Here is a 27,944-nt window from a genome sequence, read left to right as displayed (position 1 = left end):
GTAAAACAACAGTTGTGTCGAACTTGTGCTAATTTTCACAAACCCTCATTTCTTTCTTTTCTTGACTCGTGTTTATTTCTATAATTTATCATCACATGAACATTGATTTAGTTTTGAGATGATAATTTTCAGGAATCAAAGCTGCGTCTCTTTTCCTGTGAAGGAACTCGACCTGTTCAGTAATGTGATGCTCACACTAACGTGACTCAACACTGCCCCCCTCAGTCTGTCCAGTGTTTCTAACACATCAACAATTCATCAAACATTTATCCAACATGAAGTCGCAGATACAAATCCAAACAATGAACCATTGTGATTTATTCAACACCAAACATGTTTCACTTCAATAATTTTGAAGCAAGGCACTTACCCTGACAGGGTTGATGGTTCAACTCCTGCAGAAAATACTAAGTGTGTAACACGAGGAGAAAACACTTGTTTCTCAATCTACATGAGTAAAAAACAACATAAAAATAACACGAAGAAAATCTTCAAAAACACGAAAGACACTTTTTGTACGAGTTGAACTTTAAAAATGTTTGATACATTCGGGGTAAGGGTTCATGTTTTCTTGACACTCTTGTAAAGACAGGGAGGGACCAGGATGATTTATTCTATATGTTAACACTGTTTAGAGAATTTATATTTAAAAACTTTATTCTTCAAATCTCCCCGAGCACTGGAGTGCCCCCTGCTGGATATGAAGAGGACATGTGTTTGTGCAGCAGTTTCACCTGGACAGATTCTGATCGTACCTGAAAGACACAGAAACATGATGACACGAATACATTCAGACCAATAAAGTTAAAGAGAATAAAATAATCACTTACAGTCGGACACAGTCTGGAATCTGAACGTGTTCAGTCGGGATGAAATCCGAAAGTTCCTGAAGACTGTTGACGAACTGCAACTTCCTGCTAAACTTAGAGCTGAGGAACAGGAGGTTTAGTTATTTGGTTTAGTTTGCCAGTTGGGTTATATGGTCTAGTTAACTTGATGAGTTGGTTGGTTTAGTTAGGTGGTTTAGTTTATAGGCTCGCTTAAGTTTTAGTTATAGCTGGTTAGTGTGAGAGCAGCAGTGGTGAAGAGGAGGATAACAAACCTGATGAAGGGTTTGATGATGGTGATGAGAGCTTTAATGTACCAGGTGGGATGAACCACGTAGAAACCTTTCAGGTTCTTCCTCAACCTGAACACACATACAGACGACTGACAGGTCACTGACAGTCACTGACAGATGACTGACAGTCACTGACAGATGACGGGTCACTGACAGATGACGGGTCACTGACAGATGACTGACGGGTCACTGACAGATGACGGGTCACTGACAGATGACTGACGGGTCACTGACAGATGACGGGTCACTGACAGGGTCTCACCTCCTGTGGATGGTGGTGTAACATTCTCGGAGCCAACTGAACTCAGGGAGTTTGTCTCTTTGTCCTCCAGCACAAAGATAAACCATCACATAGTTTTCAGCAACCATCAGATCCAGAGTTCCCACAACATACCTGCAGACAGACAGACAGACAGACAGGTAGAGAGACAGTCAGACAGACAGTCAGTCAGACAGTCAGACATACAGACACAGTCAGACAGACACACAGACAGACAGTCAGACAGACAGACAGTGAGACAGAAAGTCAGTCAGACAGACAGACAGTGAGACAGACAGAAAGTCAGTCATACAGACAGACACACAGACAGTAAGACAGGTAGAGAAGTCAGGACCTGTGTGGACATGTTGGTCCTCACGTGTTTTACCTGAACAGATTGTCCATCACATACGTATAATTGTTCAGACGGTTCTGTGGCAGGTAACAGGAGGAAAAGACGATGATGTCATTCATACCGTTTCCATAGTAACCTGAGAGGTGACAGGAAAACAGGTGTTCATCATGAGGGCGGGGCCAAAGATGAGACCAGGTAACTCCTCCCCCTGAGGTCCTACCTCCATGAGACAGAACTCTGAGAAACGGCTCCAGGACGCTCATGTCGACCCGGCTCTCCTGGGGCGGGTCACCTGTGGAGAAACAGCGCCACCTTGTGCCCTGACTATCCATCACATCCTCCCTCTCCAGAGCTCCCAGTTCACTCTGGTCCGACCTGACAGACCTGGATCCGATGGGTCTGTGACGGTGGGACGCCACGCCAAGACGCCGAAGGTCATCTGGGAAGCAAGTCCAACATCAGTTTTTGATTTTCTCACCTGAACCCAGCGGCTGAGTGACCTCTGACCTCTCACCTTCCAGATCCAAGTCGTAGATCGGGAAGAGCAGTGATTCACTGTCTGAGGGTGTTTCCATGGCGTCGAGATCGAGGTCGAGCCCAGTGTCATCGTGGTCTTCAGGTGAGGGGGAGAGGAAGCCAGAGGGGAAGTCGTCAGAGACGGTGGACTCACTGCGACCTGACGATCATCAACGTTAACTCATATTCAAATTTAAAACATAGTCACGTGCAGAACAGGAAGTGTGTTGGTTACCTAGAGACAGACTGAGAGCTGGAGCCACCAGCACTTTCTTCTTCTTTGGTCGTAACCCTGACAACAGCAGAGTGCTGGGAGGATCTGAAGACAGGAAGTGACTTAAATATATTAATATATCATATGATATTATTTTAAACTTAAAACTGAGTGGATTATATAACTGATCTATTATAAAGTTTTGTGTGTAGAATTTATGCTTTTATTTTCATTTTGTCATTTATTTATATGGTATCAATCAATTTTTATCTTCTTATTTTATTGTAGGCAGGTTCATATTGTATTTGATTATGGTTTATTTCCATATTTGTATTCAAGTTTCCTGTTATTGTGTGATTATGATTATGGCTATTAATTATTTATTAAAGTTTCGTTAATTTAAATCTTATTGTTATTTTTCATATTTTATTTCTAATGTTTTTATGATTTAATTTCATAATTTGTAAGTTTTATATGTAATCCTAACCTTACCCTCTTTGTCTCTATGGTGTAAGGACGATTTAGATCTGGTACCTGGTCTGTCTCTCGTCGGAGTCGATGATTTCTGCTGAGACTCGTCCTCTGTTGCTCCTGACGACAGGATGAAGACAGGAAGTCAGACAGAACAACGAGACAAGTAAAAGAGGGAGGAGGAAAAGCAGAGAGGAAGCTACCTGTGAGGAGATCACACAGCTGCTCGTCATCACCTGCTGGAGACAAAGAGATGATGAGGACAGAGTTTAATCTGAGGACGTGAAGACGGACGTGTGTCCTCACCTTTCTCTTCTCCAGTGGACGTGTCTCTCTCCATCTCCTCCTCATCTTATAAACAAAGAGATTTCAACATGAAAAGAGATGACACACCTTTCTGTTGCTGTCGCTGCCATGGCAACACATTCACCTGTGTCCTCTGAGGAAGACGATAAGAAATATTTACATTTGACTGTTGAATAAACAGAATATTGGATTTTTAAAGTCAAGGTTACGTTTGTTCTCTGAGAGAAAGTTGATTTACTCACATCAGGAACTTAAACATTAAGATTCTACATGAAGTTCTGACTCCTTCACAAAAACTCAAAAGGTTTTAGTTTGTCCAGTCAGACTAATGTAAAAAACATGGCGGCCTCCGTAGAGAGGGTCCCCTCCATGTAAATATAAAGTGTTTGAATATAAAGTATTTTGATGAACTAGTGAAAACATGATGAGGATTATTCTGCATTAACTTTCTGACAATAGATCCTTTCACCTGAATCTGACTCACTGGAGCTTTAAACAAATACTGACACAAACAGATGATTTCTTGGAAAACGTATTAGTACCTGGTTCATCAGGAGGAGTTGTAGTGGGAGCTGAAGTACAACATGTAGCTACTGTCTTAGTATCTGTGGTAGTTATATCAGTAGTAGTATCGGTTGTAGTATCAGTAGTACAAGTGGCAGCAGCAGCAGTATTAGTATTGGTAGTGTCAGTTGTAGTAGTATTAGTATTATCAGTGGTGTCTGTAGTATCAGTGGTGTCAGTAGTATTAGTAGTATCAGTGGTGTCAGTAGTATTAGTAGTATCAGTGGTGTCAGTAGTATTAGTAGTATTAGTGGTGTCAGTAGTATCAGTGGTGTCAGTAGTATTAGTAGTATCATCAGTATTAGTTGTATCAGTAGTATCAGGAGTATCAGTGGTATTAGTCATGGTGTCTGTGGTGTCTGTAGTATCAGTGGTGTCTGTAGTATCAGTGGTGTCAGTAGTATTAGAAGTATTAGTGGTGTCAGTAGTATCAGTGCTGTCAGTAGTATTAGTAGTATCAGTGGTGTCAGTAGTATTAGTAGTATCAGTGGTGTCAGTAGTATCAGTGGTGTCAGTAGTATTAGTAGTATCATCAGTATTAGTTGTATCAGTAGTATCAGGAGTATCAGTGGTATTAGTCATGGTGTCTGTGGTGTCTGTGGTGTCGATGTCGTCCGCTGCCTGTGACGACCTGCAAACAGAGACACACTGATAATATTTGAGAATAATTTCTCATTGATGTCATTTTCATGTTTTGTTTCCCTCAGTATCTTGTTTGTACTTTAAATCTGTCCTGGCTACATGTTCCAGCCTTGATACTACTCGTGAACCAGCTGGGGTAGAAATACTTCAATGTCACAGTTTCTAAAACACAACGTTTCTTCTCTCTTTGAGAAGCTGAAACATTTTTCTGACAGAACTGAGGAAAATATGAACGTTATTTACCAGTTGAATGTGTCGAGCAAACTGTGACGTGTGTTCACCCGTAACAAGGTCAGAGCTTCACCTGCTTCAGAGCAGAACCAAGTATAAATACTCCACAAATACTCTGTCAACATAGTAAACTTGATCTAAACAGCTGAAGACTAAAGACAAACTAAAGAACGGGTGAGAGAAGGAAACTTACAGCAGGTAGACGCTCTCTCCGCCAGTCAACAGGAGGGTGAGACAGGTACGAGCAGTGAGACGAGTTCAGGACAAACAGGTCTGAGGTAAACCTGCTGCTCACCTGATGACATCACCTGATGACATCACAATGTTTATCAGGTTATGAGTGGACTCTGACTCCTCACCTGTCTGTCTCTCTCTCTCTACTTTCAGCAGAGGTGTGGCACGTTGTCATGGCGAGGGCATGTACAAGCAGAGGTGTGGTCGAGCATGTTCATACCTGCTGATGGTTTAGGTGTGAATGTGGTGAATAGAACATAGAAAAGTATAGAACACAACACAACAGAACAGAATAGAACAGAACATTACCTAACAGAACAGAACTTAATACAACAGAACAGAATAGAAAAGGAGAAAGACGTATTAATACAATGTGATTTAACATCATCACTAAAATAAACAGGCTGAAACTAAACTCCTTCTACAGCTCCTGCTGCAGGTTCGACTACAACTCCCAGCATGCACCACAGCCTCTTGCTGGACCCCTTTACTGAAAACCAAACCAAAAATCTAAGCATGTCAGAATAAAGACACAAGCAATATAATATATTATACTATGATAAAAAATACTATAATATATTTGTTATATTATAATCTATTGTAATCATACTATAATATAATACGATATTGAATTATATTATATAATAATATATATAAGGTGACATAATATAAAATAATAAATAAATTCAGGAGAAGTAATGAATCACTTGATGAAAATCTAAGTAAAACTCGGTCCGTCATCAAACACCGCCCGTCCCGGGTGAGCGGGGACTCCGTCTCATCTCAACATTTCGGAAGGGTATTAGATTTACTGACCGTGTTCTTCCGGTGGAGCGGAGTTTATCAGTGACTAACAGCAGCGGTGACCGCTCCGCCCGTCAAAGCTGCTCTGTAACATACATGTAACGCAGCAGTCGGTGACGGATCATGGAGGTGAAGGTGAGTTTGTTTTCTGCTCGTGATGAACTGAAGGACACGTGACGTGGATCTTATTCTGTTGATGAGCATCTTTAAACAACAGTAGTTCGTGTTTACGTCATTAACTCTGTTTGCTGCGAGTGACAAACTTCTCTGAGTTGTAATTTAATGTAAATAAAAAGGAGCTAGGTGGCTAACAGCTAACGCAGCGTGTTTCAAAGTTGAGCGGATGTGACGTGGTGACATGTTTGCGCCCTGTGGTGGGCGGGGCCCGTGACCAGGGAGAAATGTAAACAACCTTCACGTTCACCGTAAATCGGAAGCTCCGGTGTTTCCGGTCAGAAGCGATTCATCCACCGACCGTCAGCGGCTCCGGGGTCAGTTCACGTCTCTGCGGCTTCACACACAATTTGTCTGGGTTAGCTCGCTGTGCTAGCTGCTAGTTCCGGGACTGAGAGTCTGAGCTTAGACAGTTTAACGGAGGCTTCAGCCGCAGGTTCCCGGTTTGTGTTCGGGAGAAGCACCGGGGAACCGGCGGTGACCGAACAGCGTCAACGGGAAGTTCAGCAGTTGTTTGAGTCCGGTCCTCCTCAATCTGATGAACTCTGACCCACATTCACTCACTGGTACTTCCGGCTGTGTTCACACACAAGCAAGTAAAGATCCAGCTGTTCTTCATCATGTTCTCCATGTTCTTCATCATGTTCCCCATCATGTTCCCCATCATGTTCTCAATCATGTTCTTCATCATGTTCTCCATCATGTTCTCCATGTTCTTCATCATGTTCCCCAGCCTGTTCTTCATCATGTTCCCCATCATGTTCTCAATCATGTTCTCTGTCCTTCTCTCCAGCCTGTTCTTCATCATGTTCCCCATCATGTTCTTCATGTTCCCCAGCTGTTCTCCATCTTGTTCTCTGTCCTTCTCTCCAGCCTGTTCTTCATCATGTTCTTCATCATCTTCACACTGAATCATGTTTCTGAGGAGCAAAGTGAAACCGTGTGAGTGATGAAGTTATAATTGTGTCTCTTCAGGTCTGACAGGACATCTGTTCATGGTTAAGACAACAAACTGAAATAATCCTCCATCGTCGTGGCACTGTGAAGATTCTCTTCATTCATCACCAGTCTTGACTTGTGCTGGAAACAGGTGCGTTTGTTTTGTGACCCTCAACAGGGGCAGCCTCCACCTCACCTGAGATCAGTGCGTTTAAAGTTTGAGAACGTGTGGACACTGCAGCTGTCTCTGACGAAGGCCTCAGTCCTTGGACTTCTGTCTGACTGTTTGATAGTGTTCTGCTCTGCGAAGCCTTTGTTTTGATCCATCAATAAGCTGATGATGGCGGATTCCAATCTACAGCCGGCGGCAGCAGCAGACCTACTGATTGAACCGATTCTTACCTCCAAGGAACTGATAACAACCACCGTGACGGAGGGGCCGGGCCAGATGATGGAGTCAGATGTCGTAGCTGAGGTCCCAAGCAATAATGGGGACGCAGACAGTCCTCCACCTGGCAAAGGCCTGAAGGAGGAGGAGGCCATGTCTTCGATGCTGTCAACTGAAAACGGGACGATGACTGCTGTCACCACAAAAGAAGAATCTTTGTCCACTCTGCTCAGACACATGGAGAATGAGGGGGGACGGGACAGAGGAGGAGACGCAGGTAAAAGATAAAACCAGGCCCAGAGTGTTTACACGGACATGAACTCATAGAGGTGACATCATGTAACTGATGTCTGAGCGTCTCCCAGCTTTTCTGTTTCACTGCAGGAGAAGTTGAAAAACACAAGTTTCCAAAAAACTAAAACAAATATTTTTTTAAGCTGCTGTCAGTATTGCAGCTTTAGCATTAGCTCAGAGAGCAACATTAGCATTGGCTGATAGCTCAGAGGGCAGGATTAGTTGTTAGCTCAGACAGCTCAGATTCTACCAAAGAAACTCTCAGACCAGAGTTTGTCGTGTGTCTGTAGGTCTGGACCTAGAGGACAACTCATCTGTAGCGACAGCCGGTGGTTCCGAAGACCAGCAGGAGTCCACAGACTCTGCGTCTTTCTCCATCCCCAGTCTAGAGCTGTCAGACGGGGTCACAGCCAAAGGAAACTCCCAGGACATGGAGGACGGCATGTCCTTGTCCATCTCTGCTGCGGGTGCGCAGGGCTGTGCTCTGTCCGCCGAGGCTGGCGATCTGAAAGATGGCGAGGTGCTGGAGGCTGCAGGTGAGTCGTCTCATGGTCTTTGTCTCAAAGGAGGTCAGGGCTCATCTACAGCCATCAAAGTCTGTTCAGTAAAATCTCAGATCATATCTTAAACTTAAGAGACAGAATCCAATCTACTAATTAACAAAACAGCTTTGACTCAGGCAACAAATGTGAATAATCACATTTAAAATGAATCACAATAAACACATAAAGTAATTTTGTGTAGAAAAACACTTTAAAGAAACAGGAAATGGGAACTGTAGTCATCCACTTGTCTGCAGGGGGCTCTGTCCCTGCAGCAGCAGCTGCTCCTCCTGCTGCTGCCTGCTCCTCCTCGTCAGCGGCTCCAGAGGCAGCATCTTCTGTACCGGCGTATTACCTGGTGAAGTGGATCACCTGGAAGGAGAAGAAGACGCCAATCATCACTCAGAGTGAGAATGGACCCTGCCCCCTGCTGGCCATCATGAACACACTGTTTTTACGCTGGAAGGTAAAACACATAAACAGACTTTGTATTCCACGTTCAAGCATTTGTCAGAAATATTCAGACTAATTTGAACTAGATTTTTGTACAAAGTGGAAGCTCAGTCGTTGATCATAAAGTTTTCCAGTGGCAGATCTGGAACATTAACCTGCACAGTCACTGTCACTTTAATTCACTGTGACGACACAAATGTTTAGTTCACTTGATTCACAATTAGCCTGATTTTCCACTTGCCTACAAATTTTGGAAGTTTCAGACAAAAGCCCAAGGTGGAGACATATCGGTGTTCGATTGTCAGCTGTCAATCACGATGTGTGAACCTTCAAAGACACGCCGCTTCTTCCAACTAGATTTTTATCAGACTAAACATCCAGTCCTCTGGGGGGCGCTGCACAGCTGGATACTCTGTAACGCAGTTAAAATCATCGTCCTCCTCAGAGTGGGTTGGATATGAAACACTTGATGGTGACATCACTGCCTGAGGATATTATTACGCCTTGAAAGACTGTTTTTCAGTGTCCTTTAATCGTGTGTGTGTCTGTGTGTGTGTGTGTGTGTGTGCGTGTGTGTGCAGGCTAAGCTTCCTGCTCAGACGGAGGTGATCACCACTGAGGACCTGATGGCTCACCTGGGTGAGGTCTCATAGAGCTGTGAGCCAATCAGCTGCTGAGTTTGTCTGCTCTGTAATTTCATTGTAAAACATTAAAGTAAACGCTTTTATTTTGGTTGTTGCCAAGATAAAAGCCAGCGTGTCACACTGATGTCACTGTTGCTATGGAAATGGACACAACGACCACAAATACACCTGTGTCTTTTTGTAATGAGACGATTCTACAGAAGTGTTTTGTCACAGATGACGACGAAGAGGAAACTAAATTCGATCATCCGAGTTGTTGCCGGTTCGACAGACATCGGAATTCGTCAGCTGTAGTTTTGTGTTTCACAGAGCAGTCACGTGACCTCGTTCAGTTTGAATGTTTCTGGGCCATTGTTGGTAAAAATAAAATGAATCATCGCGCAGATGACACTCAGCTGTATGTTTGAGTCACAGCCACTTCAGGTTCCCATGGTTACCAACAGACGTAAAGTTCATCATGTGCCCAAAAATGTGATTCATGCAGCGATAACGCCTTGTACAAACCTGTGTGTGTGTGTGTGTGTGTGTGTGTGTGTGTGTGTGTGTGTGTGTGTGTGTGTGTGTGTGTGTGTGTGTGTGTGTGTGTGTGTGTGTGTGTGTGTGTGTGTAGGAGAGTGTGTGTTGTCTGTCACACCCAGAGAGAAAACTGATGGGATGGAGCTCAACTTCCAACAGGTAAAACACACACCACTGATCATCTTCACACTGGCAGGAAGTGACTTTCAAAGTAAAGCTTGGCTGGAGATCTGACACGATGTGCGTGTGTTTTCAGAACATGAGTGATGCCATGGCCGTCCTCCCTAAGCTCTCCACAGGTCTGGATGTTAATGTGCGTTTCACTGGAGCAACAGACTTTGAATACACACCTGAGTGTATCGTGTTCGACCTGCTTGACATCCCATTGTACCATGGATGGCTGGTCGACCCACAGGTAACACACTCTACCCGTGTGTGTGTGTGTGTGTGTGAGTGTGTGAGTGTGAGCCGACGGTGAACTGAACTAGTTTGATCTGCACATGAAGAAAAATATAAAATATCAGTGTGTGTGTGTCTAGAGTCCAGAGATGGTGTCAGCTGTGGGGAAACTGAGTTACAACCAGCTGGTGGAGAAAATCATCGACTATAAACACTCAACTGACAGCAGCCGAGTCAGTGAAGGTAACACACACACACACACACACACACACACACACACACACACACACACACACACACACACACACACACACACACACACACACACACACACACACACACACACACACACACTGACTGTACAGGTCTGATGAAACACACTGTGCTGTATGTGAACCAGCATGTGCGTGTGTGTGTGTGTGTGTGTGTGTGTGTGTGCAGGTCTGGTAGCAGAGCAGTTTTTGGAGTCGACAGCGACTCAGTTGTCGTATCACGGCCTGTGTGAACTCAACACAACGGCCAAAGAGGGAGAGATCTCCGTGTTCTTCAGAAACAACCACTTCAGTACCATGATCAAACACAAGGTGGAGACACACACAGAAACATTGTGTTTGCCGCTGTAGCCTGTAGATAATAAAGTTGTGTGTTTCCTCAGGGTCACCTGTACCTGCTGGTGACGGATCAGGGCTTCCTGCAGGAGGAGCCGCTGGTGTGGGAGTCTCTTCATAACGTCGAAGGCGACGGGAACTTCTGTGACTCCGACTTCAGACTGTGTCATCAAAGAGCTCCGCCCACCGCCGCCCCCGCTGCACAGGAACAACAGAGACAGATCGACCAGGTGAGAGAGGTTTAGACCGAGCTAAGATGATTCGTCCTTGTCTCTGACTCGTGTCCTTGTTGGCGTTAGGACTACCTGGTGGCAGTGTCCCTGCAGCAGCAGGGCGGGGCCCTGGGGCCCCTCAGTGACCTGGAGTTGGCCCGACAGCTTCAACAGGAAGAATATCAGCAACAGCAGCAACTCCAACAGCAGCCACAACAGCAGGGGGCAGTGCAGACACAACAGGTAACACCACATACACACCTGGAGCCTTTGTACAGGGTGATCACACTGTAAAAAGTTAAATAATAACAAAATGACTTTATTTATATAGGACCTATCTAACAAAGTGCTTGTGATGATAAAGAAATACAGAAAACAGTGGATCTTCACCCCTACGGCTTTTTAAACCAAACACTTGCTGTCACAGACACCGCAGTTAAAGCAAGTCAAATCCTGTGGATGGCCTCCTGGTGGCTGGCTGCAGTACAGCTCATAGAACTGTAGAATCTTAGTGGATCCCTGTGATGCTGAAGAAACTTAAAAACATCAGTGCAAACAGGAAGTGATCACAGACAGTTTGACTCCATTTAGTTTTAACCAGTCATTTTGTACTCTTCATGTTCAAAACTTTGTTGATGTAAAGTTTGTTAACTGTTGTTGTTGTTGTCAGGTCAGAGGTCAAGGGTCACAGCAAACGAGGAGGAGAGAGAAGGACTCCGACTGTGTTCTCCTGTAGACACACACACACACACACACACACACACACACACACACACACACACACACACACACACACACACAGCTCGATGCCAAACCCCAGTGCTTTGTCCGACAGGAAACAGTTTGTGAATCCAGGTTTTGTAAATTTGTATGAAATGAAAACAGTCTGGTTGAAAGTGTAAAAACTGAAATATATTTAACTAATTTCTTTATTGTCAATAAAGTTATTTAATTGATGAGTTATAAACCAATGATCACATCAATATAAAGTTTGAACTGAAACACGAAACAGTAATAACATTAAATGATCTGTTTAAACATAAAGTTTAAAGATCAGGTCATCGATGAAATCAATGAAAAGTCCTGTGTTTGATTTTAAAATCAGTGAAATGTTAATTTGTCTAATCGGTTTATAACTGATCACTAAAACTAATCAATGAAACATCAGTTGAATTATCAGACACTGGCACCAGGTGATGTCATCTGTGCGTAAATGACCTGAAAACTTGTCACGTGACTTCACACTTTGACTGTTTATTTAAGTTAAATTAACCCATCGTCTTGTTTATGAAAAGTGACTCAGATGAACTTATTTAATTAATTTGACATAAAAGTAACATTTTCCGTCCGAGCACTTCGTCACAGTTCTACATTATTATCTCACTTCTGAAATTCTTAATTAGTAATTTAATTTTGACTAATCATGACATCACAGAAATGATTTGATTTAGTTTGAAAGATAAAACTGTCGAGTCTTTAGATTCATGTCCAGATTTCCAAACGTTGTCTCATCAGAATATGATCACGATCAAATTAGTGATTTTAAATTAAATTTTAAACCAAATTTATACTCAAAACAAAAGTTTATTCTTCATTTTGATTTGTTTTAGTTTTTGTCTCAAAGTTAAAGAAAAAGAGAATGAAACTTAAGTTTCTGTTGAGACGTGAAATAAAAGAATGAAATTAAATCTTTTATCCTTTTTCTAGCTTTTTAAAAACGAATTATTTCCTGATTTAAAGCCACGGATAAAATGTTCACGTCTTAAAACTGAAAATAAAACGTCTGATTTAACTGAAAACTTTCCCATCATGCTTTTTTGTGTGTTTGGGGGCGTGGTCTGTATTTCCTGTTTTTTATTTTGTGTGACAGCGTCACTGTTTCACCTTTTTATTTAATTATTGTCAATAAAAATTAAATCCAACTGACGTGTTGACTCGTTTTATTTTTATACTCCACAGAGGAGGTTATATATTTATATAAAGTGACAGCAAATAAAGACCATCACTGACTGTATATAAAGATGATCACTGACTGTATATAAAGATGATCACTGACTGTATATAAAGACGATCACTGACTGTATATAAAGATGATCACTGACTGTATATAAAGATGATCACTGACTGTATATAAAGACGATCACTGACTGTATATAAAGACCATCACTGACTGTATATAAAGACCATCACTGACTGTATATAAAGACGATCACTGACTGTATATAAAGATGATCACTGACTGTATATAAAGATGATCACTGACTGTATATAAAGACGATCACTGACTGTATATAAAGACCATCACTGACTGTATATAAAGACCATCACTGACTGTATATAAAGACGATCACTGACTGTATATAAAGATGATCACTGACTGTATATAAAGATGATCACTGACTGTATATAAAGACGATCACTGACTGTATATAAAGACCATCACTGACTGTATATAAAGACCATCACTGACTGTATATAAAGATGATCACTGACTGTATATAAAGACGATCACTGACTGTATATAAAGATGATCACTGACTGTATATAAAGACGATCACTGACTGTATATAAAGACCATCACTGACTGTATATAAAGACGATCACTGACTGTAATTTAGTTTTTCTAATTTGAATTAAAATCTATTTATCGTAGAAGTTCATTAAAATGAAGGAGATACATTTTTTAAATTAGAGATAAAACTGTTAAGACATTAGAATATTTCGTCGTTACAAGATCAAGTTCCACAGGAAAATATCTTTTCATTAAAAAACCCTTTTTAGTGATTCCTAGTTATAAAGATTTTTATTCCATCATCACAAAGATCTGTGAAAATATTTGTTTTTAAATCAGAATTATGAGGGAATCTGTTCCTAATAAACAAAATACATTTCTAATAATTATGAAATAAGAATCTCATATTTAATAGAATATGAGATTCGTTTTCTTTTATTATTTTATTCGTGAATACTGTGGTTTGTAATTTTACTATTTGATTTTTTTTAAATTTAATGAAAGTGTGTTTGTCAATTAATCCAGTGATTCTAAGACATCTGTTATAATTACAAGATTCATAAATGATCTTTCGTGAGTGCAGACAACTTCGTATTAAACTACGTAGAAACTTTTGAAGATCTAATAACAGTAAAGTTGGACCGGGTGGTAGAGTTTAAAAGAAAAACACAGTGAAACCTAATGTTGCTCACTTTTCTTCACACAGTGAAAAATAGTTTTATCCTTCAGATATGTCACATGATGTTAGCCTCATTAGCATCTGTTACGTTTCCCTGTTTGCAGAAACAATAACGCTGACAATCAACAAAGAAAGAACTCAGGGTGGACGTGAGGCAGTCAAAGAAAAAGGTTTATTTACAATTAAAAAAGGTAAACAACAAACATAGGTTTGAAACATGTGGGGGAGGAGGAACTGGGGGGGTTGTGCCAAACAAAATAAACAAAGTACAACAAATTAGGGCCCAGCTCAACTCTATCCGTGAGAAAGAAAAAGAACACAAAGGCCTGACTATCTGAAACTGAAACTAATAAAAGTACATCAGTGGCAACAACCCATAACCTAGTGTAGTAACAAATTCATCCTACGTGTGTGAATGCAGAGGGTACCCCCGCCTTACCTCAGTTCAGCCTCCCCACCACAAACCTTCCTTGACAGAAGGCAACAGAACGAGAACAAAGCCAAACCGAGGCTTTTTAAACGGTGCCCTCCCTCTCTGATTGGCTACTTGGCTGGAGTGTGAGCCAATCCACAGATCTTCTGGAGCTGGCCGCCAATCTTCCACTTCTCACCTGCAGGACAAAGGGAGGAGAGAGCAAGGGAGAGAGAGAGAGAGACACCCACACACACTCAATACACATAACAGCTTCCTTGGCATTTCCCATTGAAATCAATAGAACTAAAAGTTTGTTTGATTTGAACAGAAACTCACAAGATGCTTCAGAAAATGAAAGTAAATTAGTTTTAATGGATTTAGTCTTCAACATTTAAAATGAAAAATGAACAAAACTTTACAATTGACTTTTTCATTCAGGATCAAAGCACTTAGAGTTTTTTTTACATCAGAAGTTGAAACATTTAGAGCTGATGATGAAAGAAAAAAGGCAAAGAAAGGTTTTCAGTCTCAGGGACGAGTTTCATCCGTCCATCATGTAGTCGTCTCCACATGCACCAGAAGCCAATCAGTATTTTAGCAGCTTTTGACTTCACATTAAAGGAATTTAGCTTTTATCTGATAATCACTTTAATTCTGAAATTTCAGCTTATGTTTCATGAATGTTTCCACGATCAAAATGTTGAAATGGACTTTATATTAGTAAAACTCAGAGAGGAGACGTTAAAGTGTTGAAACTCGTCCTTGATGTGGTCAAACATCTCGCACTTTTCAAGTCGGACACTTCAAAACCTTCGTCCTCCCGTTGCATTGATCAGTCTAAAGGCATCTCTCAGTTAATTTACATACATACATATTCACAAAGGGAAAAAAAGAAGAAAAGTTGCTATTTAAGTTGCGTATCAGGTAAACTTTAGTCACAGCTGCATCTTTGTGTAATGTTAAGTAGCAGGCTAACACCTAGCAGAAGCTAACATGTGCCTCTCCTTCAATAGTGGTCAAAACCAAAAACCTTCACAACAACTGACGTTGGCTTTATTCCAGTGTGAAGTTGTTATAGTGTCTTTATGATTAATTCAAATAATGTCACTTTTCATCAGGTTGAAAACTACTGATTATCCTTCCATGTAAAGTGCCTTGAGATTATGAATATTATGATATGGCGCAATACAAATACAATTTAATTGAATCATTTTATCACAAACTGATATTTTCCGTCACAGTTAAAGACAAGAATAATAATAGAAATATAAAATTAGAATAAAAACTGAAGTAAGTGACACTGTATAATGTAAAAATGAGGCGTTATCTAGCTAACTGGCCTGGTTCAGCTACCGAGCTGCTCACTGAAGTGACTACTGAAAGAGCTTGTTTACAGTTAATAGATATGTATTGTATTCGTTCACTTTGTTGCAGCCAATGACAAATAAATTGAATCACAATTCCATCAGAGTAAAAACGAAATCTTCAAACTTAATTGTTGTGGAAAATTCAGAGGAATTTTTTTCTCCATTATATTTACTATATCTATTTTGTAAACAAGAATAAATATGAATGAATGGAAAATTTTAATAATTCAGTTTTAGCTCGATGATTATATGACGGCCACAGCTTATTGGTCATTAGCATGACAATGACTTAGCTTCAATGCTAAAAGCCTAACAATGTTATCTGTATTTTGATTTATACAAGTAGTGACGAGCTTAAAGCAGCTTGCTAACTAGCCTCTGCTAGTTCAGGTAGCACAAGCTAAATCTGCTGAATTGTATACATCGTTGACTGAAATCAATTTAAATTCTATTAAACGAGTATTTTAATGTAAAGAGTGAGATTCATAAGAAAAACGTCATTGTACTTTAGTAAGTTTCGTTAACACACAGGTGAGATCCACTGGAATAAAGCCGACACAAAGGAAAACCAGCTTCACAACATCAGGCAAAGATTTGACTTGTCAATACTGAGAATTCGTCTGTTCTGACGTTAACATACGTTTGATGAACAATTTAAAAAACATTCACATATTAAGGAAACTGATCGTTATTGATCATTGGAGGAAAAATAGATTTTCTGCCAAACAGAAGTAGAGTTCATCTCTCGTTCTGTGATTATCAGTTCAACTGTTTCTTTATGTTTTGGTTCAAACTGAATATGAAACTATTCAAGTAAATAAAACGATAATTAATATGAAACTGTAGAATTCATTCAACTCTCTCATTAGTGTCATAATGTCATTTAAAACAAGACAAATCTTTGTTTTATGAAATTCAACTCGGACCTTTAACTAAACCAGAATTTGATGAACTTGAAATAAAACAATCAATGCAGCAGTGACACCGCATCAACAAATCTCATTTAATCAAACGCTGCTGATATTTAGATTTGACTTCTGCCAAAAATACTTTTCTCGTACCAAAAATAGATGTTCTGTCAGAGCGCTCTCTCGCACCCCTGGTACTCTGATGACACTTTGAAACTTTTCACAGCTTGGCTGGTTAATATTGGACTTTTCTGTCAATTAACAAATGATTTTACCTTTGAGGATAATAACAGTTGTGTCAAAGAGCTAATGAGCTGATCTGATTCAAGAACAGAGTTTAAATAAAAATGATGAAATCTGGTCTCAGACTTATTTCAAACTAAATTCGAGACGAGACGATTTCTGCCTCTTTTCTTTCTTTCTAAACCAGTTTGTGTTTTATTCAGAAAACTGATCAGAGGAAACGAAAGCTCCTGTTGAGCTTCATCAGTTTGATTCAGATTTTCTTGACATGAAGCAGGAGACGATCAAACTTAAATTACTTTCAGTTTCTGAGTACTTAACAATGAAATATTAGGATCTGAAATCAACCAGGAAAAAAACGTTTCCCATGAATCTGAAAAAACGTTCTTTGGTCATGAATCTTTTTGCAGATTCAGCAGAAAAGATTCAGTTACTCATCACAAGATAAAAATCTAATTATTAATAAGAAATGTTCAAAAAAGTTAAACAAATAAAAATAAAACGTAGTCGTCGAATCAGCTGCCAGAAATAAAAATCTGTGATACTGTTGAGCTCGATAAATGACGAAATGATTTTATCGGTTATCAGATGATAATTTCTGCTCTTCACCAGCAGTTTACCTTCTCACCTACAGAGTTTCCTCTCCTCCCTCGCCGGGCTTCACGTCGTTAATTTGTCTCAGCGAGCGCCACTGAAGATCCATCTTGTAACAGACGAGGTAAACATCACGTCCCTCAGGTCTCGATTCACTTCTGTCTCAGACTCTTTGAAAATGTTTTAGATTCAGTCAGAAAAGATTTGATGATGTCACAACGGCGCCCCCTCTGGTCACATGATGCCATTGGTGACATACTGGAAGGAGTCGTAGAGTTTGGTGGTGATGGAGCGCATGGATCCGTCGACCAGCTGCTCCACCAGGAGCTGCAGTTGTTCCTCGGTCAGAGACATGTGGAAACGCTCCTTCAGACCACGGATGGTGCTGGAGCCATGGAAACATGGAAGATGGGAACCTGGAGGGAAAGAATTATAATTATGATTGTTAAAGAAAAGTAAATTAATCTGAACCAACACAAATTCATTACGAGTATTTAGACCATGTTGAAGAAAAAAGTAATTTTCAGTTATTGCTCTAAATAAATGAAAATACTGTGGTTAATGAAGAAAGCAGAGATTAGAAGAGAAAACATCTGTGAAAATACAATAAAACACAACCTCAACAGAACCAACAGAATTATTATTATTTTAATGTATAAAGAGCAAAACTAAAAAGATTCAACTGTTTCTTTCATTCAATGATTTCTTTCATTTCTCTTATTTTCTGAATCTGATTCTTATTGTGAATCAGCTGCTTCGCAGGTTTTTAATTCTGAACATGAAGACGGCTCCTGATTGGTTCGTGTGAACGTCACCTTGTTGCATGATCTCCACGATCTGCAGAACCTTCTCCATATGCTTCCTGGCAGCGATCAGACCCTGGAGCATCAACATCTTGTAATAGATGAACATGTCTCCGTCCAAACCGCCCATCACCTGCAACATAAACACGTTCACCTCACGAAAAAACACGAAAAACCATCGTTGGCCACAGTTCAGTTCCTTTAAGAAACAAATATGATTTTACTCACGTCCACGAACTCTGATGTGAGTTTGAAGGCGGACGTCTCGAAGCCGAGGTTACGAGGAGAACTGGAGAGGATGAAACCAAAGTCGATGTGGATGATGTGACCTTCAGAGTCCAGCAGGATGTTCCCGTTATGTCTGCATAGAACACACAGCTATGTTAGCCTAGCTTAGCACACAGGCTGGACGTTATCCTCGCTCAGCACAAAGACGAGACGTTAGCCTAGCTTAGCACAAGGACCAGATGTTAGCTTAACATAGCACAAAGACTGGATGCTAGCCTAGCTTAGCACAAGGACCAGATGTTAGCTTAAGTTAGCACAAAGACTGGATGTTAGCCTAGCTAAACACAAAGACCGGATGTTAGCCTAATGACTAAATGTAAGCCTAGCTTAGCACAAAGACCAGGTGTTAGCCTAAAGACTTAATGCTAGCGTAGCTTAGTTCAGAGACCGGATGTTAGCCTAGTTTAGCACACAGGCTTGTCTCACCTGTCTTTGACCTGCAGCAGGTAACAGATGAGACTGTATCCAGCGCAGCTCTGGACAAAGTTCCTCTGCGCGGACAGGAAGGCCTCGGTGGTGAAGCTGCCGTGTTCCTGCAGGAAATAGTCGAGCAGCAACAGCTGACTCTGTTTACGCACCTGAAGAATACACAATGACATCATCTTTAATGTTTCATCATCAACAATGATTCTGTTGAACCGATCAGAACTTTTTGTTTTCAGCTGCAACATGACACTTCACCACTAGATGTCACTAAATTCTACACACTGTACCTTTAAGCTGCAGATAAAATATATCTGTTTCCATAGTAACGACAGCATCAGTTACTCACCTGGTGCAGAGAGACGGCATTGAGGACGGGCTCGATCATTCCGCTGTCTGATGACATCACCAGGATCTTATACGGTTTGATCCACAGAGGAACTCGCTCCTGCTGCCAGATCGACTGAGGACACACAACACACACGCCACTGTCAACACGTCTCTGGCAGAGGCACTGTACTGCATGTTGCATGTTACGTGTTACGTGGTGTTAAAACAGCTCAGGTTGAACGTGTAAAATAGATTTTGTGTTTTTCTGATTTTGTGTGGTTCAGTGCTTGAAGTTGCATTCAGGTGAGTTTGTACCTGCAGCTGTCGGAGAACCTGATAGGCCAGCAGCTCCTGCCTCAGGTCGTCTCCACACTTCACGATGACTGACAGTAACCTCCAGTTAGTCATGTGACCGTATGGAGAAGCTTCTCTGATTCGCCTGTTGATGTAAACACACAAACACAAACACACAGTGTTAGTGCAGCTGCTGACAAACGTTTCTAGAACATTTACTTAAGTTAAAGTTGTTGATGACCTCACCTGACTTTCTCCTCCCAGGGTTCTTTGAGGGCGACTGCTGACGGGTCCTCAGGGTCTCGCCTGAACGTAGTTGGAGTGTGAGCGAGGTTCTCGGACAGACGGCGTCTATACAGCGACAGAGACGGTGGTCAGCTGGTGTGTGTGTGTGTGTGTGTGTGTGTGTGTGTGTGTTCACATGTTCATGTGTGTGTACCTAATGTCTCCAGCAGCTATGAACACTGGCTCTTTATTCTCCAGACTTGTGATGCTGTCGACTGAAAACTGACTGATGTTGTCACTGCTGCTGGTCTGAGCCTCAGCCTGCAACACACACACACACACACACACACACACACACACACACAGTCATGAGAACACTGTTGCTAGGCAACATGTCCTTTTCAGCTGATGTTCGATGTAAGCCCCGCCCTCCTCTCACCTCCACCTGCAGCTGTCCAATGTCGTCAGTGGCCCACGCTTCGTCGTCATTGTCGTAGTTTGGGACGGTGGAGAAACTTCCCGCCCTGTGCTCTGATGTCATCCCGTTAGCCATGGTCGCCATGACGCTGCCACAGTCCAGGTTTTCTGCAGAACGAGCTGAACGGATCCTGGTCTCCGGAATCCGAATGGGAATGAGAGACGTCTCGAAGCTTTCGCACTCCAAAACCTCCACGTAGATGATGTACGGCGCCTGAGGAGCGGGATGCCACATTTTAGATGAATCATTAATCTGAACCGGTTTCTCCTGAACGCCTCCTGCAGGTGAGGCTTTGACGTTACCTTGTCTTTAGAGTTCAGGACGACAGCCTGCGTGTGCGGGATCCTGCAGACGTGGTGCTGGTGCTCGGCAGTGGGCAGCCACACTCGGGCCGGTAGCTTGTGGTTGAGCAGCGACAGCTCTGAGATCAGCCGCTGCGTCTTCTGCTCTTTGGTCGGCAACGTCGCCAAACGCTTCCCAATGCAGAGCAGAGACTTGACGAACTCCCGCTGAGGACGGAGACGCTCGGGCTGAGGCAGACCAGCAGTTATGTCAAGATTTGTCTTATTGATTATTGATCACTGTGTATCAGCAAAACTCCGCCCAGAAAAGAAACAAGTCATGTGATCAGATCAGAACCAGGCTCATTTTCTCTCTTGGTCACATGACCAAGCTGCTGGTTCACACGTGTTTCAGCAGCATATGGTTTAAATCACACACGCACAAACATGTTGGTACTTCTATCTTAGTGAGGTCATTTATTGGCATACTGCATTCCCTAACCCCTAGCCCCTAACTCCTAGCCCCTAACCCCCTAACTCCTAACATAACCTAAACCTAATTCAAAGCCTTAAACCAAGTCTTAACCCCAAACAGGCCATTAAAGGTGGGTCAGAAAGTGAGGACCGGCCAAAATATGCGCGCACACACACACGCATGCAAATTCCAGAAATGACCTGAAGGAAACTGAACACGTGGACGGCGAGATCACATGACTCAAACAGATCACATGACCACTCACACACGTGCTGTAAACAGGAAGCACTTGGTTGTTATCCAGAATTGACCTGAACAGCAGCTGTTAGTAACACTTTGCTCCTCCATGTTGTGTTCTGGTAGCTGAGGCTGATGCCGGTTGTTCTATTCTGGAAGGAGGTCATGTGACAGGAGACCAATCAGAGAAGGTTACGTCATGACTGAAAAGAACCAATCAGCAAGCAGCTGTGAGCGTCATCATTTCCAAACTTCTCAGTTTCTGTTCATCCAGAATAAAACTGGCGGAGTTTTCAAACTGAAAATGAACCAGCAGCGTTTACAAACTTCTCTGTTTTATCCTAAACTCCGGAGTCGTGTGGACGTCAGATGATGAGTTTTCAAATGAAGAAGTACTCGTATGGATGTAGCCTTAGAGACTGAACTCCTCCCTCCTCCATTAAATAAAAAAAACGAAAAAAGTGAATCTCACCTCCTCATGAACCGACTCCACCTTCGGGTTACTTCCCGTTCGTCGGAGGCCAGTGCCAGGCCCGCTGCTCGCCGTGGTGGCGTCTGACTTGGATCTCTGGTGGGTCCTTCTAGATGGAGAAACAAAGACCTCACACTCCCCCGATGTGGGGTTGTTTGGCAAGGTGGCAGCGGAGGCCTCCACGTTGCTGCTGTTGTGCCTGCGGTGACAGCGGCGGTGGGACGGAGATGACATTGGGCTTTCAGAGACAGAAGCTGAAGTTGGTCTGGAAGTGACAGGTGTCAGAGCAGATGGCTTGAGTTCATCGGACAGGATGAGTTTTCGGAGTTTGGTGCCTCTGGAGTGACGCTGGGTGGAGATGTGCATGTCTGAGGAGTAGGCCCCGAGCAGCCATGCCGACAGCAGCGAGAAGGTGATGCTTTCTCTGCAGCGATGGATCTGAGACAAAACATCAAAACACACAGAACATCACAGTTTCAACTCCTCAACAACGTTTTCACAAAACTAGTTTCAATCATATGTTGTTCACAAACAACAAAGTCGTACTTCATCTGAAACTCTTGATTTCAGCCCCTGGCCCTTTAACATAAAGCCACCTCTGTTGTGATAGGTCAACAGCTTAGGGGGCGTGCAAAACTAGCCACTAGTGGCCAGTCTGCATAACTGTTCCTGGTATCATGTGACATCACAATGAGTTTTCTCTGTAGCTGTGAACATTCTAACACTAGCTTGTTTTCATTACTAATCAGCTTCGTTAGAAATCTTATCAAATAAATTGATGTTAAACCGATCAGAAACCAATAAACTCTGCGGAGGACTCACCAGGTACGGTCTGATGGCGTCTCCCACTTCCGTGTCCATGTGCACATACATGTTGAGAAGCTGCGGCAGGTAGACGTCCACCTCAGCGTCAGGGAAGCTGAAGAGTCGGTTCCCGATGTACGCCTGCACCCCAGGCTCCTTTGACTTGTACAAGTAGGAGATCGCCATGGAAACGTCAAACAGCTTGGACTCAAAGAGACGCAGCAGCCACGACTGTTTCGATGATGGTGACACCCCCGGTGGCAGTGGAGAGGACTGCGGTCGGGCTGAAGGACACAGGTCTTGTTGGGACGTTCCACCTTGTTTCTCCTCCTCCTCTTCTTCCTCTTTGATGGAGCTGGTGTCTGGACTCATGCGACTCAAGTACTGAGGAGCACAGCGCTCCGACGAGTCTGTGTGCTGCTGCTGCTGTTCAGGCATGTCTCTGTTCTGCAGCTGGACTTTGAGAAGAACTTCCTGACAAGCTTTCAGAGCGACTTCAGGGTTGATCACTGGACACAGAGAAGAAGAAGAGGTTGCGCTACATGAGACATGATTTTATTCACTCCTAACTGACAAATACTCCGTTTTAATTCACCATCATTCACACGATCACACTCAGATTTGAACTGAGAATCATGGTGGTGGATGCTGTCACATCTTTGATATTTGGTGACATCACTTCTCACCTGACGTTAGAACGTAACCTGAACATTTCTCCTGTGATCATGAGCCCAAATGTCACTTCCTGCTCTCTATGCAAATCATCAAATATAATTTGTGTTTTTGAAGACAAATGTAAAGTTTGTTTGATTGTTTTTTTTATATTTATGATAAAAACTGTAGATTTGAACTTTTTTCTAAAAATGGCAAATAATTAATCTGAACTCTTCCAGTAAAATATCCCATTCTCTTATTTTGAATCAACAAATGGATTTATCTTGTTCAGATTATCACAGGGTCCAACTGAAACTGAACTAATCTTCATCACATCCTGAATTAATTCTGTTCTTTTTTCTCTCTCCTCGTTACCTTGGTCGCCTTCGAGGTCCATCTCCATGGCGTCCTCTGAGATGACATCCAGCGGCGGACTAGGACCTCGCAGATCGCCGCCACTCGAAACGCTGCTGCTACCGATGCCCTCGCTGGCACTGCTGCTGCTTCCGAGGCTGCCGGTGCTGCCGATACTCCCGCTGGGGCTGGAGCTACGGGGGCTGGCACTGGGTGAGGACGGCTGTTCGCTGTGGGAGGGCGGGGGTAGCTGCAGCTGAGGGCGGGGGTGACGGTGATGATGATGATGATGATGATGATGATGGTGGTTGGGGCAATCAGAAGAGCTCTCAGAGCAGGAGGTCGAAGATGAGGAAGAAAAGGAAGAGGAGGCACTGGAGGGGGAGGAGGGGCATGAGAAGGTGGTGGGGGAGGAGGAGGCTGGAGGAGGGGGCAGGGCTGAGTGGGAAGGGCTAAGGTGGAGCTGGCTCAGAGCAGGCGACACAGAGACATCAGCGTCGTCCATTTTGGAAGAGCGTACCTGACAGGAGAAAGAACAAAATCTGTTTACTGCAGCTGATCTGATGTTCCTTTCTCCAACTGCAGCGCCCCCTGGAGGTCAGGAGCACATACCGGACCAGTCAGCTATATAACCTGGTTAGCCTAGCTTAGCATAAAGACTGGAGCAGTGTGCCACATTACACCATGAACATACATGCAAACAGTTAAATTAACGTGTTACAACACACATGATGATGTCATCTTGTAGAATAGGTTTTTTCTAAATTATCCCCCAAAAAAAGAGTTGGGCGCCAGACAGGGCTACTTCACCTGCTAATTTATGAACCTATTTCACGGTAAGAGAGCTAACCCAGATAGCTTGTTAACCCAGCGACAAAAGGCATCAAAAGAAAATAAATCACAATCAATAAGTTCCATTAATATATATTCAATCAATTATTCAAATCAAAAAAAAAAATCAAAGACACATGATTAATAAACAAACATCAAGAACTTATATTCACCAAAATATCAAGTAATCAACAGAAAACAAATTCATTTTCAAATAAGAAAATGATCTGTCCATTAAAGACACAAATGATATAAGTGGTCATTAGAGTTCATTGAGAGAATGGTGATATTATATTCCATTCAGTTCATAATGCGATCAGTAGAGAGGGGTGTGTGTGTGTGTGTGTGTGTGTGTGTGTGGGGGGGGGGGGGGGGGGTGTTGGAGAGGAGAGTTAGGGTCCAATGAAAATGAAAAGTGAGGGACATGTTTTGAGGGAGAGGGAGGATGAGGGGTGAATTGACTAGAGGCAAAGGGAATCAGGAGAGTTTCAGTATGGAGACCTAGCTTATATGGTTCAACCAGGGGGATCATGGTCCAAATCCAAGCAGGTTAGTTTTGTTATCTCCTTCCTGCAGTTACTCTCGCTCCTCAGTTGTCTTCCTGCCTTTGTTTGATTTTCCTTCTCTTTCTTGGCTCACAGGTGTGTCCAACTCATCATCTCCCTCGCCCCCCCTTTTCCTTTTGAGGTGTAAAGGGCAATTCTGCTTTTTAGTTTTCTCCTTACTGCTACAATCTCCGTCTGGAAACAACACGTTGAACTGTCTCCATTGAAGAAACATGACGATAACATGAAACTGATCAGTTGATCGATTGATTAGTTGATGGTTTCAGATTTGTCTGGCGCCCACGTCTCAGTTAGTGTGTTTGTGTGTTATGTAAAGTCATCTTCATCACTGACCTCGACACTGACTCCATGACAATGCTCTTCTGACTGAATGAACGCTAAGCTAGGCTAACACAGCCTCTGTGGAGATACGAGAAACATGAGATGCTAATGGTACACTCTTGATGACATCATCACTGGAACATGCTTATCGCACACAGCTGAGTGTGATGTCATCACAGCAGTCATGTGTGAGAGAGAAGGATTCCAGATGTGGAGGTTCTAGAACGTCGAGGCCTGGGTGGAGGTCGACTTCACACACACAGACGACAATATTCACACTGGAGGTGAAGTCTGGATTTATCACTGACACTGTCAGGTTCAGGCCAGGTTCAGATCAGGTTCAGATCAGGTTCAGATCAGGCTCAGATTCAGGTTCAGATCAGGTTCAGATCAGGCTCAGATCAGGTTCAGATTCAGGTTCAGATCAGGTTCAGATCAGGCTCAGATCAGGTTCAGATTCAGGTTCAGATCAGGTTCAGATCAGGTTCAGGTTCAGATCAGATTCAGATCAGATTCAGGTTCAGATCAGGTTCAAATCAGGTTCAGATCAGATTCAGATCAGATTCAGGTTCAGATCAGGTTCAAATCAGGTTCAGATTCAGGTTCAGATCAGGTTCAGATCAGACTCAGGTTCAAATCAGATTCAGGTTCAGATCAGGTTCAAATCAGGTTCAAATCAGATTCAGGTTCAAATCAGATTCAGATTCAGGTTCAGATCAGGTTCAGATGTACTAAAGATGTTATTTACATGTTTTAAAGATGTTATTATAAAGATGTTATTAACATGTTATTATAAAGATGTTATTAACATGTTATTAACATGTTATTATAAAGATGTTATTAACATGTTTTAAAGATTTTATTATAAAGATGTTAACATGTTTTAAAGATGTTAAAATAAAGATGTTATTAACATGTTTTAAATATGTTATTATAAAGATGTTATTAACATGTTATTATAAAGATGTTATTATAAAGATGTTATTAACATGTTATTATAAAGATGTTATTAACATGTTTTAAATATGTTATTATAAAGATGTTATTAACATGTTTTAAATATGTTATTATAAAGATGTTATTAACATGTTTTAAATGTTATTAACATGTTATTAACATGTTTTAAATATGTTATTAACATGTTATTATAAAGATGTTATTAACATGTTAATAACATCTTTATAATAACATATTTAAAACATGTTAATAACATCTTTATAATAACATATTTAAAACATGTTAATAACATCTTTATAATAACATGTTATTAACATGTTATTATAAAGATGTTATTAACATGTTTTAAAGATGTTATTAACATGTTATTAACATGCTATTATAAAGATGTTATTAACATGTTTTAAATATGTTATTATAAAGATGTTATTAACATGTTAATACCATGTTATTATAAAGATGTTATTAACATGTTTTAAATGTTATTAACATGTTATTAACATGTTTTAAATATGTTATTAACATGTTATTATAAAGATGTTATTAACATGTTAATAACATCTTTATAATAACATATTTAAAACATGTTAATAACATCTTTATAATAGCATGTTATTAACATGTTAATAACATCTTTATAATAACATATTTAAAACATGTTAATAACATCTTTATAATAGCATGTTAATAACAATTTATTAACATGTTATTATAAAGATGTTATTAACATGTTTTAAAGATGTTATTAACATGTTATTAACATGTTACAAGTTCATCACGAAGACTTAGTTTTACATGAAAAAGTAGCAGAGGTGAGGAGGACGAGGGAAGAGGTAGAGGAGGGGAGGAAGATGAAAAGAAAGAGGAGGAGGAAGAGGAAGAAGAAGATGAAGAGGAGAAAGGGGAAGAGCAAGTGAAGAGGGTGAAGGGGAGGCGGAGGATGAAGAAGATGAAGAGGAGGAATAGGAAGAGCAAGAGAAAGAAGAAGAGGAGGATGAAGACGATGAAGAGGAGGAATAGGAAGAGCAAGAGAAAGAAGAAGAGGAGGATGAAGACGATGAAGAGGAGGAAGAACAAGAGAAAGAAGAAGAGGAGGATGAAGAGGAAGAAGCGGAAGAGGAGGAGGAAGAGGAGGACCGGGAGGAGCCGCTCCCTCCTGATAAAAACAGTCCGGGGCAGGGGGCTCAGAGCCGGGCTGTTGAAGGCCCCCGGCCCTGGGTGTCAGCTCCGAAACATCCGGGTCACAACCAATCGAACCGAGAGGAGCCGAACTCTTACCCGGTTACTGACGCGTCCTCACCCCGGGGAAACGCTCTCACACACGGCTTTAGCCCGCCTTTCGTCCCGGGACTCCGGGTCTTTGATCCAGCGTTAGTCCGAGTCTAATCCAATGTTAGTCCGGGTCTAATCCGGGTCTAATCCGGGCCTTCGGGATCCATCTGGTCCGACTCGGCTCGGCTCGACTCGACTTTAAAACCTCAGTGACGCAACATCCGTCAAGGCAGCACCAGTCGGAAACGCCCGAACTTCTGGTTAAATTTACAAAAT

General features: G+C 41.9%; 3 protein-coding genes across 27 annotated transcripts; 1 reads left to right on the top strand and 2 right to left on the bottom strand.

The window, feature by feature from the left end:
• Nucleotides 1-298: 298 nt before the first annotated feature.
• Nucleotides 299-5,999, bottom strand: LOC109645150 (BCL2/adenovirus E1B 19 kDa protein-interacting protein 2-like). Of its 11 annotated transcripts, none has more exons than XM_069516517.1 (16): nt 5,948-5,999; nt 5,729-5,801; nt 4,872-4,986; nt 4,691-4,754; nt 3,784-4,436; nt 3,242-3,286; nt 3,139-3,174; nt 2,957-3,055; nt 2,486-2,569; nt 2,249-2,410; nt 1,955-2,173; nt 1,768-1,870; nt 1,383-1,514; nt 1,103-1,189; nt 831-929; nt 299-755 (listed from the first exon to the last, which is right to left on the bottom strand). In XM_069516517.1, the coding sequence occupies exons 5-16, from the start codon at nt 4,385-4,387 to the stop codon at nt 731-733; spliced, it is 1,695 nt and encodes a 564-aa protein (XP_069372618.1). In that variant the 5' UTR covers nt 4,388-4,436; nt 4,691-4,754; nt 4,872-4,986; nt 5,729-5,801; nt 5,948-5,999; the 3' UTR covers nt 299-730. The 11 variants fall into 11 exon arrangements, with proteins under 11 accessions (XP_069372618.1, XP_069372622.1, XP_019966233.2 ...); XM_069516521.1 differs by lacking the exon at nt 5,948-5,999 and having other exon boundaries at nt 3,784-4,137; nt 4,366-4,436; nt 5,729-5,873; XM_020110674.2 differs by lacking the exon at nt 5,948-5,999 and having other exon boundaries at nt 3,139-3,171; nt 4,872-5,132; nt 5,729-5,869.
• On the top strand, nt 5,709-12,807 carry mindy1 (MINDY lysine 48 deubiquitinase 1). Of its 15 annotated transcripts, none has more exons than XM_069516512.1 (13): nt 5,709-5,851; nt 6,866-6,980; nt 7,239-7,494; nt 7,802-8,047; nt 8,311-8,519; nt 9,088-9,145; nt 9,761-9,825; nt 9,923-10,081; nt 10,206-10,308; nt 10,507-10,649; nt 10,721-10,903; nt 10,973-11,128; nt 11,556-12,807. In XM_069516512.1, exons 3-13 carry the CDS (start codon nt 7,278-7,280, stop codon nt 11,619-11,621), a joined length of 1,605 nt encoding a protein of 534 aa, XP_069372613.1. In that variant the 5' UTR covers nt 5,709-5,851; nt 6,866-6,980; nt 7,239-7,277; the 3' UTR covers nt 11,622-12,807. The 15 variants fall into 15 exon arrangements, with proteins under 15 accessions (XP_069372613.1, XP_069372609.1, XP_069372605.1 ...); XM_069516508.1 differs by having other exon boundaries at nt 7,191-7,494; XM_069516511.1 differs by lacking the exon at nt 5,709-5,851 and adding an exon at nt 6,070-6,207.
• A 2,036-nt stretch (nt 12,808-14,843) lies between these two features.
• Nucleotides 14,844-27,907, bottom strand: LOC109645647 (phosphatidylinositol 4-kinase beta-like). Its single transcript, XM_069516488.1, has 14 exons — nt 27,675-27,907; nt 23,743-24,241; nt 22,732-23,222; nt 21,910-22,347; nt 20,747-20,974; nt 20,406-20,657; nt 20,181-20,287; nt 19,988-20,092; nt 19,763-19,886; nt 19,467-19,580; nt 19,121-19,272; nt 18,635-18,767; nt 18,419-18,539; nt 14,844-18,019 (listed from the first exon to the last, which is right to left on the bottom strand). The coding sequence occupies exons 2-14, from the start codon at nt 24,224-24,226 to the stop codon at nt 17,838-17,840; spliced, it is 2,931 nt and encodes a 976-aa protein (XP_069372589.1). The 5' UTR covers nt 24,227-24,241; nt 27,675-27,907; the 3' UTR covers nt 14,844-17,837.
• Nucleotides 27,908-27,944: the final 37 nt, after the last annotated feature.

The sequence above is a fragment of the Paralichthys olivaceus genome, chromosome 20, assembly GCF_024713975.1.
Source record: "Paralichthys olivaceus isolate ysfri-2021 chromosome 20, ASM2471397v2, whole genome shotgun sequence".
Classification (NCBI taxonomy): domain Eukaryota; kingdom Metazoa; phylum Chordata; class Actinopteri; order Pleuronectiformes; family Paralichthyidae; genus Paralichthys; species Paralichthys olivaceus.
The sequence above is the reverse complement of the archived record's forward strand: the minus strand, read 5'-3'. Positions and strand labels throughout refer to the sequence as shown.

Coding starts and splice junctions, on each gene's coding strand:
- LOC109645150 (XM_069516517.1), bottom strand. CDS start 4,387: ATGACTAATACCACTGATACTCCTGATACTACTGATACAACTAATACT. Junction 3,056..3,138: donor GCTGTGTGATCTCCTCACAG/GTAGCTTCCTCT, acceptor TCCTGTCGTCAG/GAGCAACAGAGGACGAGTCT. Junction 1,190..1,382: donor TACACCACCATCCACAGGAG/GTGAGACCCTGT, acceptor ATGTGTGTTCAG/GTTGAGGAAGAACCTGAAAG.
- mindy1 (XM_069516504.1), top strand. CDS start 7,167: ATGATGGCGGATTCCAATCTACAGCCGGCGGCAGCAGCAGACCTACTG. Junction 7,495..7,801: donor GGACAGAGGAGGAGACGCAG/GTAAAAGATAAA, acceptor GTGTGTCTGTAG/GTCTGGACCTAGAGGACAAC. Junction 10,904..10,972: donor AACAGAGACAGATCGACCAG/GTGAGAGAGGTT, acceptor TGTTGGCGTTAG/GACTACCTGGTGGCAGTGTC.
- LOC109645647 (XM_069516488.1), bottom strand. CDS start 24,226: ATGGACGACGCTGATGTCTCTGTGTCGCCTGCTCTGAGCCAGCTCCAC. Junction 22,348..22,731: donor ACGCCATCAGACCGTACCTG/GTGAGTCCTCCG, acceptor GTTTTGTCTCAG/ATCCATCGCTGCAGAGAAAG. Junction 18,768..19,120: donor CTGCTGCAGGTCAAAGACAG/GTGAGACAAGCC, acceptor TGTTCTATGCAG/ACATAACGGGAACATCCTGC.